Source organism: Cryptotermes secundus, unplaced genomic scaffold (genome assembly GCF_002891405.2).
Source record: "Cryptotermes secundus unplaced genomic scaffold, Csec_1.0 scaffold296, whole genome shotgun sequence".
Taxonomy (NCBI): domain Eukaryota; kingdom Metazoa; phylum Arthropoda; class Insecta; order Blattodea; family Kalotermitidae; genus Cryptotermes; species Cryptotermes secundus.
Window position 1 is genome coordinate 599,290 of NW_019737985.1, and position 14,402 is coordinate 613,691.

A 14,402-nucleotide genomic window follows, 5' to 3' on the forward strand; every position below is an offset into this window, starting at 1 on the left:
ACGTAGTTAAGTACAGACTAACGTAACATTAACGTGGAATTGCCCAAATGTGTAATATCAAAGACATATTACAGCGCTTTTCACTGACAATACACACAATATTTCACGAATCACTTTAACTTTCTCTTCAATGCTTAAAACTTTCCTTTTCATTGCCATGTTTTCGCTACTGCACTTCTCTGGGTTTAGGCAGGAACACTATAGGGTAAGTAGACAATGTGAGGTCCTGTTAGACGAGATTCTAGGAAAGGAATGCAGTTAACAACCTGCCGCGTCCTCTTGCACTATTCACGCAGTCCCACCCCACACCCTTGTTTTCGCATAAAACCCACGCTCCTCTTGCAGCCCGCGGTCGTATTCTTCCAGGACAGTCACGTCAGCAAGTAGAGAAAGTGAGGGTGGGCAGACACATCGAACTTTCCCACGATATCAGAGAAATTCAGGAATGAAAATGACGTTACATACGAGGTTGATGCATTTGTGCATGTCGTACTAAGCAAGGTATAAAAACAGTTGTTTTATGAGGAATTCGTTCGTACCATTGAATATTTGACGCAATAGACAAGGTGTCGCAGAAACCGATGTTGCTATAACCAAGTTTTACTGTAATAACTGACAGCTTCTCATATAAGTGTCATAATATCAGAGCTTTGAGAATAATTTATGACTCCTCATAATATGCCACAATATCAAAGTTTTGAGGATATATTTAAGGAGCATTGCAAAGTACAGAAGTGAAGTTTTTAGGGATGAGGCACACTCTCAATCAGTGCCATTTGATGAGAACAGCAATTGCATCTGCGGCCTACCCGCTGGCAGTGATCAACATTTCATTCCTAACACACAAGTCTTCAATCCATCACTCTACAAGAGATCATAAAAGGAACATGAAAGACAACAATTTGAAGCCAATTCCAAATCTACCCCCACCCCCCTTTCGGAATTTTGGTATTAGATAATGCTCTGTGGCACAATATTCAAATTGATCCAGCTTCAACAATGAATTGAAAGATAAGTGTCATACTTTGGCTGAATTGCAGGGGGGGATCTACAAGCCTGCTTATGCAACTATGAGATAAAACGGATTCTGACTGAGCACGGATGTTCAGTCTTGAGGCTACCATTTTATCATCCAGAACTGAATCTGACTAAAATTAACATGTGCAACTGTTGAAAACTGGGCTGCTGATAGGAATGTGATGTTCAAAATGGAAGACATAACATTTGCTTAAATCAGCAACAACTGGAAACTAAGATATACTCATGTTTTAGATATTCAGAATTTGTTACAGAAGCTCTTGATGGTCAAGAAACTGTGTATGTGGGAAATAAGAGTGCTTATAGTGACATCAGTTTGACCAGGAGCAAAGATGGAGATGGTGGAGCTGGTAAACATGGTGCTCTATTAAATTCAATATCTGGGGTAGCTTCACTAAATTCTGATAGTGATACTGACCACAGTGTATGAAACATTTTGGTGCAGTGCAACTGTCTTTTACTGGCATTATTATAAACACAGTATACTGCTACAGAAAATCCTGAGAGTTATTTTCTGTGTGTTTCAAGTACTGGGTAAGTACAGCAAACGTTTTGCATTAGAACAGTAGATCCAGATAAGCATGTGACAGTGAAGCATACTGTTTCTGGATATATTAACCCACTACTTTCCCTTATATTCCTAATACACCAGCCAGAGGCCAAGAAGAAAAAATACTTCACTTCAAGTGAAAAGGGTCCAATTGCTTGAGAATTATTTTACCACAAAAATTCAAATTATTTCAAAATACTTCATTTTATGGGTCTGAAGTGTATACATGGGATGTACATACACTCTTGCAGTATATGGTTGGAAACAAGTTGCCACATGATGTCTGCGCATTACATAACAACTATCAGTCAAACCATACGGAACTGTAACAATACCTTACAGCATGCAATGACAAAAATAAGTAAATAACCTTACAGGACACTTCCAGCATTGACAATGCAAAGTCACCAGATACTGAAGAAGTTTCAGTTGCATAACATCAGTGCAATATGAAATAGCAAGCACTATATTTAAAGCATCTTCGTTGAAATTCAGATATTGTGGTGGACAGAGCTACCTTCACAGAATGATCACTGATTTGGTTTTCTATAATACTTTAATCAGCAGTATCAACTACTTGTCTTCTAATTACCACAGAAAGTATAACAGAATAAAATACTGTCTATGTTCTGTAATCTTTCAATGTTCATTTCCTGATACTAAGATGATGTTATAACATTTTTGATTCGGTGTGAGGTAGCGTATCATCTGCCTTATATTTTCCTCTACATGGCTTAACATCAAGAAGTCCACATTCTCCAACGTACATGTTACAAATATACAACTGTTGGCTTTTCATATGTAATTCAAGATGAAGTAGAAGGACACTTGGTTTAGAGAAACACACTGTATAGAGTTAACTGCAACAAGTCCATGCATATAAATTGATACTGCAATCTTTATATTGCTGTCCAGCTATCCTATTCAGTCTCTTTTCTTGTACTGTCATCTTTCAAGTTGAAAGAACACTCCAGCAGACACACTTATAACCAAGTGTAAATCATAATCTCATACAGTGTACATCAAAGCCAAAATCACGATCAAAAATGTGTGAAGCCATGAAGTCACACCACAGAAAGTTGGATATTTATTTATCTTCAGTTTTACTTTCAAGTAGTAATAACACATTAAAAAAATCAAATTCTGCACAATGTAACTTGGTACATTCATAAGGGCTGTTAGTGTTCACTATTTCCATATAAAATCTAACATTACTACTTTAAAAAATTATACAGCTGTAGAGAAATTCACTCCACAAATGTTCCAGGGTCTACACGATTTACTTTATTATAAAATACGAAAATACACACTAAGGAGAAAACGTTTGTTTAATGGAACATTTGCCAGCAATATTATGTCTAATTTGTTGTACGTATTTCACCTTATCTGCTACTGAGAAACATATGTTTTCCTTATATAACTGCAGTAAATATTCTCAAGGAAAATGGACTCTTTCCACATATGATATCACCAACTCCATACACTTCACTTCTGTAGCTGTCAAAACAATGAAATGAATGACATCTTCCTATAAATGCTGGATGCAGTTTTCACTAGATGGAAACACAATTACCTTCTTCGACACACACAGTAAATCATTTTCTGGATGCTTCTAGGAGTATTATATGATGCCCGTAATTTAATTAACAGCGAGTTATAATATCTCCAGCATATGATTCAGTTGTAAGTATCATTAATTTAATTTTTTCATGGAAAGTGTTAAACTAGCAACGCTTTAAAACAATGTCTATATGTATGGACTGCTATGATTTCCTTCTCGTTCCTGTTAATCTAACTCTCTCCCCTACAAGTTTCAGCCAGGTGAAATTTCTTTACTGACTGTAGTACAATATTTTCAATCAAATTTTGGATAAAACAGAACAAAACAACTGCTGCATTAAACAACAATATGCTAATGATCTGTTGTCCCTCTTCTGCTCATTCAGTTTAAAAAACATCCATAAATGGTGACTACACTATTTATCAACACAGAAAGGAAGCAGAGACCGAATGGAATGAAGATCTACTGGTGGTTATACACTAAGTTTTATGGTCAGCTTTCCCCTGGAAGTGTCCGCATGACTTCGAGGGAGATGTACCTGATTCTTCCACCTCAGTGGGCATGTACAAAAGAATTTACTGTATAAATCACCCCAATTCAAGTTACTACTACTGAAACATTGGAAAAAATGTTAAACACATAAATTTTCTGGAGACAGCACTCAAAAACTTTCCTACCTATTTGGCAGCAGAGCTGATGTGGCAAAATGTCTTGACTGTATCCAGAGAACTGAAAAAACTATACATCAAGAAATTTCACCAAGCTTTGAAAATAACTAAAATCATGTCATAACATATTCATAAAATTGTGAAATTTCTGAACCATTTGCAGGGGATATTACATTCAGAAACAAAATGTGGCCATAATCACCTGCAAATACAATATATTTTGAGTTGTGTTAGAATGCCTGGAATCTGATCATAGATGGCACTCAGATCAAAGCCTAACAAAGAACATGCTCTTTCTTCTGCATTTGATTCCTCGAGCCTTCTACATCAGAAACCCACATCCTGACTGACAAGTTTTACTCAAACACACGAAACATACTAAATATATGACTACTCCTCCATACTCATGGTCTATTCTGCGAAATACCACCTTTCCTTAACATTACAAAGCATGTTCTAAACTCTTAGGAATACAGTTCACAGATTCTGAAATGGGACATCTGTGGATAAGATACCAATACATACACAAATATGCATTACAAAGAAAAGAAATTGCACATATATATATACTGACATAAAACAGTCAAGAATATCTACTTCTTGAAATATAAAATTATTCCTCCTAGTATTCTATGCTTCCATCTAAAGTTATTAAATTAAAAACTAAAAGAAGTGAAACTTCAATATTTTTGTACAAATATTCCTCACAACACATATCACACAATTCTTCTACAGACTTACATCTGCTGAATGTGGAGTCTCACTTATGAACAAATGTTGAACATATTTTTAGAGTAAATTTACAACCAACAGTAATTAAGTAAATTAAAGTTAGAGTACAATATAACTAATGAGAATCTAATGCTTATATTCAGGTAACTAGGGCTGCTAAATGTAAATTGTACTAAAAGTTAAAAATCTTCTTAATCCTTAAGAGGAAAAGTTTTGTACCCGGTTATTAAGAGACTCAGGGAGAAGAATAAAACAATAAAAATCTTTTATTTTAAATTATATCTGCACTTCAAGCTCACAATTCCTTGTAATGAAGGAACATCATATACTTTACATAAATTTGAATATCCAAACATTTTTAGAAATGTAAAAATTCTGTGGCTCTTGTGGGACCAAACCTGCACATTAAATTCTCTGTGAAGAGTGATCTCACATTAACAAAATTTAAAATGTTCAATTTCTCAGTTTTGTTTTGTTCCACAGAATGATTCCAAATATTTGACCATAAAAGCATCTCAAAGGAAGTGGTTTCATGGTGAAACCATCAAATATGAAGGGTTGAAATCTTAGATTTTAAAACTGTAATCGATAAAAAATATATCCCCCCCCCCAAACAACTATAACACAGCAAAGTAAGAATATTTTAGCAGCGTATTTACCTGGAAAATCACAATAATGCATTTCATTATCCGGTCTCTCCATATATTTAGGCATACAGGTATCAAACAGAATAAACTTATTTTCAAAACGCGTCAGATATTCTGCCGCAATGTAACAGAAAACCTGTGGAACACTTGTCTGATCTCAATCAGCAAACACGGCAGTGACAGTCCATACCAATGTATGGACACTTCATCCAATTATCGATTCACTCAGTTTAAGAGTTTAATTTTGGATCAAGTTGCCACATTAATTAGAAGTGACTACTGCATCCTGAGGAAATATTAATACATTCAAAATATCAAATCCAGCACTTTATGGTTTCCAATACAGCACATTCCACATACTTACATTCAGCATTGGTACTAATGAAGATTACAATATTCCGGGATTGATGGCTTTAATCTGACAGATGTCCATCAGTGTTCCTCCAAAACACTGGTAAACATCTATGGACTTGATAGTGTCACATCCCAGAATGATATCAATGTATTCCATAATGGCAGAAAATTTCAGAATCAATTTTGTTGTGAAGAACCTAATTACCAATCTTTAAGAATGCCGTTTTTTGAAGAGTTCTGTCTTCTAGGACATAATGCTGTGCAGGCTGAAATGTCGGTCAACTTTCAACAGACTATATGGTATTATATCCCAGAAGACAAGACTCTTTATAACTGTCACTGTAAGAAATTCAAATCGTACACTGATCCTCTTTATGTTCGGATAGCTCAGCAGTTGCCCATTTCAGTCCGGTAACCTCCCCTCATTCATTCCACCCACATGCATCTGTGTCATCATTCCTTTACCATTATCCCCTAATTCCATGCACCATGTAATTTTCCCTTCCTCTCTGTTTAGAAAGGAGGACCTCTGCCAGTGTGAGGTGATTTAGGAGAGCAGTCTTTGCTTTCCAGCAGTTGGGTAAAATAGGTTGCTAAATTCTGTTTCGATGGGATTTCCAAATTGGGTTTTGATTCTTCACTCTGGCCATTGAGGTCAAGGGGTCTCCTCGTTGCAACAGTATGTAAGTTTTTTTATTTTTTTCATTTTGGGATGTTGTAACTGGAGTACCTGGAATTTTGTTTGGTGTTGTTATTTATTAGTGTTTGGGTTTGCTGCTCCCACATTAGTGCTGGAGTAACAATGAGATTTGGGTTATCTCACAATGTTATGTGAGTTTCATTTTCTGGGTCTGGGTCTATGTGCAGCTACCTTCTGTACATTTTTCTTTTATTGGGTTTTAGTCTGGACCAACTGATGTGGTCAAGGGCATAGAGTCATATGCATATCTGAAGTACTAATGTAATGATTTAAGTTTTTTATTGTTGTTATTGTTAGCAACTGTTATTAAATACTTAATTTGGAGAGTCAGTCTTTTCTTACACCCCATTCCATCTGGGAAGCACTAAGAACAGAACCAGGGACAAATGTAGCTACCATCCCTAAAACTATTGCATAAAGAGGGCAGGAGCTGTTGCCTTTCTTCTAAATAAGGAAAGTTTCATTCTATACTAAACTGTAATTTAGTGGTACAACAACTAATTAGGCCTGCTATATCTTGTGAATCTACATATAACAACATATCCCGTGCTGGCTCCACATGTGCTCTGACAAGGATCTGGAGACAAAGAGTTTTCAACTGAAGACATTTCTGTGGCATTCCAGGGCTGCAATTTTTTTTACTTCAACTTGACACCATCAACACTTTCCACTATTTCCCATTTTAAAATGTATACATGTTTCAGTTACAGTTGAATTGTAAGGAAAATAATACATGTTTCAGTTACAGTTGAATTGTAAGGAAAATAATTAGGTAAAAATCATTCTACTCAGCTTTTCCTTGACTAGTGTTCAGCTATAAGGTTAACATAACTAGCACTAGTGTATGGTAATGTGCAAAAATTTAAATTGATCTTAACTATTGTTCTAACCAACAGTTAGGGAAAAACTGAAACTGTGAAAAACACCAGAAAAGAAAATCATCTTCAGAATTAAACCTAACTCAAGTTCCTAAACATTAGATATGCTTCACATTGAAATGTTACATGTTTGCAGTGGTCAAATTTACAGATGTGTGATACCTGTTCATAAACATTCTTGCGATATTTATATACACATGCAATGCTGGATTTGTTTACACTCATCATATTGGATGAAAGCGGGCAGAATGTTTTGTTCACTAAGTGTGGCTGGTGAAAATGTTAAGATTCTGCAGAAAACTCCACAAATTTATCCGCTGGCCTACAAAAAAATCCATAATTTCATCAGCCCTCAGTATGCAGCATACTGAATGTTACTGGCACACAGAAGCTTGCTTGGACCACAATATGGCAACTTGTCCAAAATTTCAATTCAATCACAACGGGTGTTAAACACATCTCAAAGTAAACCTCAAGAAAAGTTGTATCACTGAAAGATAAAACATTTCATTATAAAGATGCAATTCAAAGAAAAAATTCAGCTCAAATAATTCTACAACTAATTTCCTGTCATTATTATTTATACAATGAAATTACTTGACTTGCACTCATTCAAACATTTGTAGCCTAAAAGATCAAGTTGGACTTACAGTTATAAGTCAATACTGCAGTTCTCTCATTCAACTGTTGTTACACATGACAGTAAAAGTGCTTAAGTGTCACACTGTAAAACAAAAAGTTAGATACTACACAGAAAGAAGCTGGCACATCTTTAGATGTAGAACTCTTATACCTTCCTGTGCTACAGCTTTATATATATATATATATCCCTTGACTTGTTAGGTGAGGTTGGTTACTGCCTTCTGGAATGTGATACCATGTTGACTGACATTTAGGTACCAGGGTAAATGAGACTCTTCTACACTGACAGTGGAGGCAGCAGATTCCTTCAAAACACTGGCACCTACCTATCAAATTCCATGGCATCACATCACAAAAAACAGTAGTTTTCTCTCTTTTTTTAGTTTCTTGGGGTGGGCCACTAATTGGCCTACTGTACCACCCCGGATGATAGGTGGTGGTGATTGTAGAGCAGCTGGTGGAATTATAAGTGGCAGGGGAAACTGAAGCACTCGGAGAAAACCTGCCCCAGTGCCCCTATGTCCACCACAAATCCCACATGACCTGACCTGGGATCAGACCCAGACTGCCGTGGTGGGAAGCTGGCGATTAACTGCCTGAGCTCCAAAAGGCAGTAAATACATTTCAGTCACCACTGTGAAAACCTCAACTCTCATGTTAGAACAGGTTAGGTCAAGTTACTTCTTCACACTAAGGTAACCATAAAAAAATGTCAATGCAAGAGGTGTTAAAGAGATCCTGAGACCCAGTTTTTATCCTTACTTATATTACCATATTTACATGGTCCTAGTAGTTACCAATCAATTAGAGAAAAGCAGAGGACGTGGGAGGGGGCACAGAGTAGTGTAGTTGGCTGAGGAACTATGCTACAAGCCAGAGGGTCACTGGATTTTTTTTCAATTTACATAATCCTTCCAGCCACATTATGGCCCTGGGGGTCAACTCAGCCTCTAACAGAAATGAGTACCAGGGATCTTCCTGGGGAGTAAAGGGTGGCTGGTGCATAAGGCTGACAACCTTACTACCATCTCTGAGCCAACTGTCTACAAAATGTAAGAGCCTCGACATCTTACAACTCCATGGGCCTTCACAGCCTGTTATAGGGACAGCTTTACCTTTACCTGGCATAGAAACACTGTCTCAGTTGCCCAACTGAATCTACAACTTAAGGCTCCTACAGATGCAAATATTATTTACAGTTTAATTAAAGTATATCAGTGGTAGATCTGAAAAGATCTACAGCAATGACCACAGCTTGTGATCCCCTTAAGAATAGGATAAGAAACTACAGGAAATAAATTATGTGTTTAGAGAACGTAATAATGACATGAAGTATTATCACTTGTGTCACTGGTGTGTCATAACTGACCCAAGAAACTTATTTAAGCATGTAACAGTATGTTTCAAGAAACTAGAACACTGTCTACTGAAAAAGAAAAGGGGATACATATAAATATACAATGAAAACTGGACCCTGTACTGAATAAAAAACTTTCCACAGCAGACATTTCTTTTGGTCCTGTCAATGTAGTACAAACATGACTGCAAAGACACAAATAAACAGAAATTAACACAGGAATGGAAAATATTCTTAATATCCCCCCCCCCACCAAATGCATGAATTAGTTCTTTTCCCCCCATACAGTATTTTCCATGTGACTGCAACAATGTCACTGGGAAATACAAGTCTTACCTAACTCACCCCTCACAGGTGCATCCATACATGTTTTCAAGCTCTATTCCTAAGCGTACAATGGCACTTGCTTGTGAAATGTTTGCTGTTATGCAATGGGCAAACATGCAATTTGATACAAAAGTAAATGTAGACAAGCCAATGGCCATACCATGTTGAAAACACCAGTTCTTGTCCGATCACCAAAGTTAAGCAACATTGGGCGTGGTTAGTACTTTGGCACTGGAGCTGGTGTGAACTGCTATGACATGAGGCGGAAACTTAGTTTCGGCCTTGGGCAGTACATAACAGTATTCCAGGCAGAAGTATATACCATTAAGGCATGTATTATGGAGAATCTAGATAGGAACTACCGAAATAGGAACATCTACATTCTATCTGACAGCCAAGCTGCACTTAATGCGCTTGACAAACTCGAGATCAACTCAAATTTGGTCTGGGATTGCCACCAAAATCTCATGGAACTGACCAAACATAACAGGGTACAACTAATATATTTGCCGGGGTATGAGGGTATTGCTGGAAATGAAACAGCAGATCAATTGGCTAAGAGTGGAGCTGAACATCTGTTCATAGGACCTGAACCAGCCTGCAGCATCTCTATAGGCTTTGCCAGAAAGGCAATCAGGGACTGGACAAATATGAAGCGCAAGAAATACTGGGGATCCTTGACTGGACTCAGGCAAGCAAAGGGACTCATACGATGACCCTTTGCTAAAAGAGTGAAGGAATTGCTGAAGTTAAAGAGGAACCAGCTATGATGGGTGGTGGGACTAGTTACAGGACACTGTCACCTTAAAAGACACCTCTTCAAACTGGGACTAAGTGATATTCCCACTTATGAGAGGAGTCATGAAGAAAATGAAACAGCCACACATATCTTGTGTGAATGTGAGGCCTTAGATTATTTAAGATTACGTCACTTGGGTCAATACTTTATGGAACCAAGTGACTATCTCAACACCCCCACATAGAAAATCCTGCGCTTCATTCGAAGCACAGGATTTCTGAGGGGATAATCAAAAGGGGAAGCACAATAGATGACTGTGGTCATGGTGAAAGGGCTGAGAAGGCCCACCCCTTATACATTCATTCATTCAAATGTAGACAGAGTGAAAAAGTCAAGTTTATCAGTGAAGGAAATCATGACAAAGTTTAAATGTTGGGAAAACTCAAGTGTACAGCATATTAGAAGCCAAGTTATATACAAGATATCAGTGGCAAAGTTGTAGCATTGGTTCAATAAAATGAAAACTAAGAAAAACTGGAAAAAAAGACATAATGAAATTGTGTGGGAATGGTCTGTAAGTGCAAGAGCTAGAAACTTTCGAATACAAGGATCAATGATACACAAACTGGGTAGAAGTGACTTCAAGGCATCTAACGAATGGTTACAAAATTTCAGAAAGCAGCCATCATATTGTTTAATGAAGTCTGCACTGAACCTGGTAAGAAAACCTTAGCAAACCATGCTGTCAAAATGCCTTTAGTTATAGATGCATACAAACTGAAGGATACTGCCAATTATCATGAAACAGGACTATTTGTTTGTGCATAACCAAGAAAAACTATGTCTTTGAAAGGTGAAAATATTCTTCTGGAAAACTCTGAAAAAAAAAAAAAGTCTGACAGTTGCCTTCTGTGGTTTTATGGCCGGAGAAACTTTTGGTTACAGGGAAAGCCATTAAACCACGATGTTTTATGAACACTGACACAAAAAACCTCCCTGTTGACTGCAAATCTATCAAGAGAGCTTGGGTAACATCATGAAGGAATGGCTGAGAGAATTTAATGCAAAGACCACCAAAAAAACGTAATGTTCTCAAATGTACAGCTTGCATGGCTTTCCAACTGCCACACATGTATTTAAACTCTTGGACCAAGCAATTATAAAGTGTATAAAGCTGAACTACCACAAGCTCCTCATGAGATCCTGCTAGCCAACATGGAAGAAGCATCTTCTGCTACCCAAAATGCCAAGTCCACCTTAGTCCTTGATGCTGTAATCTGAATAGCTGAGGCAGCAAAGTGTCTCCATGAACAGATTTTCAGAAAGCAGGACTTTCAACAAAGTTGACTTATGATAAAATAGACTACAGGAATACTAAAAAAACTTCAGGAATCTCTCAATCAGGCTAGGTACAAAAATGTTACAGTAGAGGATTGCCTTAACTTCAATACTGAGATCGAAACAGAAGCTGATGTGACGGAAATCAAGAACTTCAATAACAGTCACCAGAACAGCAAGGAAGAGGATGATGTAATTCCCAAGAACTTGAGTGCAAAACTTAGGTCATACCATGATGCTTTACATGCCATCAGAGAGCTTTAGGAATTTTTGCTACATTGCAAAAATTCTGAATTTTTTCATACAAAGAATACTTACCTTCTGGGATATAAAGCAATGTGGTCTGCCGAAAGTTAACCAACAATTTGGAGAAACAGATAACCTCCATTTTTGACAGCCACCTGTTTTCAAGCTGTTTTCTTGCTCAGCCTACTCTTTGACCCTGAGCATGGAGGCGATAAGTTCCTTCAAAACATCAGTTGACTCTCAATCCTTGAACACTTCATAAATACTGCTGTGACAATCTCAACTCCTACATTTCTTATACAATCTGCAGAGCTAGAATTCTAACTGAAAATCAAGTCTCTCGGTCAACAACATACATGAAGAAAATCTGACTGTACTGTTTGAAACAATAAACAATGTCTATATTTTGACATTCTTATTTCAAGTACCAGCATAAAACAGAACCTGTCTGCAACAGAATAAAAATCTTGTCCTGCGTGGTTCCTGTTTCTGCAAGTTTACTGTATATCACAAATTAAAACAGCAGGTACAGTCAATGGTTCGAATAAATAAATAAAAGGTGTACAAGAGTGTAAAACCTATAAGAAAATTGTGTCTATAAAATTAGTGCTCTCTCAAGACTTTATATGAGCAGGAAGTTTTTTCACCTGGTCTGGCAAGTATAACACAAATACTTGAGTGTTAAACTCATGAGTGTGTAATAAAAGTTTAGGCCCTTGTTCTGAACAAGATCATTATGAGAACTGAAAGCAATGCAGGATGCTGTATCAATTCTGAAGAGCTAAACTGAATTTATTACAATGTAAGTTTCAAATGTAATTCAATACTGCCTTCTTGTTAATTTGCTCTGTTATCTCCCAGTAATATACACTAAAACCATATTTAATCCAGAAATTACTAAACTTACCTATAAAATAATGGTAACCATATGTTAAAGTTCCAGCTTTCATCAGAATAACTTAATGCAGTGAAGTCAAAATGTTTAATAAGGCAGCCTCTAAAATAGGAAATTCATCCAAAATTTCACCCCATCTCAAAAACAGACAAATTACCCTCTTCATCTAGTGACCATAAATTTATGCACACACAGAAATTTCTACCATGATGATGGAGGCAATGGTACCTTTCTATCAGGCCACATGCCATCACATCCCAGAAGAGAGTATCTTCATATTCACCACCTTGAGGACCTCAAATCTCAAATTCCTTTAGATTACAATAAATATTAATTTACATTTGGTGGACCATTATATTAAGAAAACATCTAATTATAATTTACACAACTTCTGTGTTTCCATAAATTTGAAGTGTGAACTGAATACAACAGAACTTTCATTACTTCTCCAGATTAGCTCAAGAGGTAAGATATGCCAGAATGTCACTAGAGAGATAATTTGAGTATCATGGAAACTGACATCAGGGACTGGGGAATGGGTCTAATAAATTTAGTTTAAAACTGAGTCAATTTCATCATCTTTTCTGCACACCAAACATTTTATATTCTGACGTTAAATTTTTTGTGCACAAGCTTTATATGATGCACCCTCACACTCTGAACTTACACTCAGCTACTGGTTAAAATTCTGGCCAGGTTACTATGTCCAGAGGTTCTTTGTAGTTTTCCTTCTGTATAGAGGCTTATTTGGAGTGCTACATTAGAAGGTTAATCTCATGAATCTTTCCACTACTTTTCAGAACAGTATGAATCTCTATTACCCAAGTTGACTTCACAACAAATTCTATGACCTTGCTCAAAATTAGTAGCAGGCCATCAACTGATAAAAATTACACCAAATAAAATGTTCAATCTTATGATTTTCTGATAATGCTCCATTACTTTAGCCTGAAATTGATATTGCTTAATTTATATATGCCTGGCAACTTAACATGCTTTATGGCTATTTCTGAACTTCGCAGTTACTAATACACAACCATAATAAAAGTACATCTGTACAAGGAATACCAACATATCTCATCAGTATAATGGCAATTAAAAATATAAATCTCTTCACTGTCCACTACTGAATACCTGCAATTTTATCAAGAGTAAGAAAAAACAATGTATTAATAAAGGTCATCGTTACTTCATTATTCTCAATAACTATAACCGAGGAAATTCATAATATCATAACACACGTAACAAACATAAAATGTAACTCTACAAAAACATGTTATACAAAACCTGTTGCTCATGTGTTAATTACTTCTTGTTCGTCAAGCCCTTCCAAATTAAATGGGCAATTTATTTTGTCCCCTTCCATACATATGTATAAAATTAGGCCAAGAAGTATAAGTTTATCACAGTCACAATGGTTACAAACATATTTCTTAATACATTATAAACCTCCAACTGACGTAACAAAATAGGGTGTAGTGTGTGCAGAATATACAGAAATGATAATTCCTGTATTATACAGTGCAACGGTCTTATTAGACATCTATTTTAAAACTTTAATTCGCTGTTCACTGAAAGTTATATTTAAATGCATTCAGAAGCTAATGACAGGAAATGACATTATTGTAAAAACTGATCTGAATTGAAATATAATAAGTTGCAGCCAGAGTTGCATGTTCCTTTCCAACAAAGAAGGTAAGCATTGGATGGAACCTGGCTACAACTTGCTC

The 14,402-nt window shown here is 36.5% G+C and overlaps 1 protein-coding gene across 2 annotated transcripts in view; it reads right to left on the reverse strand.

Annotated features, from left to right (window-relative positions):
* The window catches only part of LOC111870594 (serine/arginine repetitive matrix protein 2), a 60,510-nt gene that overhangs the window by 1,558 nt on the left and 44,550 nt on the right, over positions 1-14,402 (reverse strand). Inside the window, exon 11 of one of the 2 annotated variants that reach the window (XM_033753910.1) lies at positions 10,508-13,806. The exons of the other annotated variant lie outside the window; for it this stretch is intronic. Coding sequence (XP_033609801.1) covers positions 13,786-13,806 — 21 coding nt within the window. The 3' untranslated portion in view covers positions 10,508-13,785. Of the gene's footprint in view, positions 1-10,507; positions 13,807-14,402 lie in introns of those variants that run through there. 2 annotated transcript variants of the gene reach the window in all.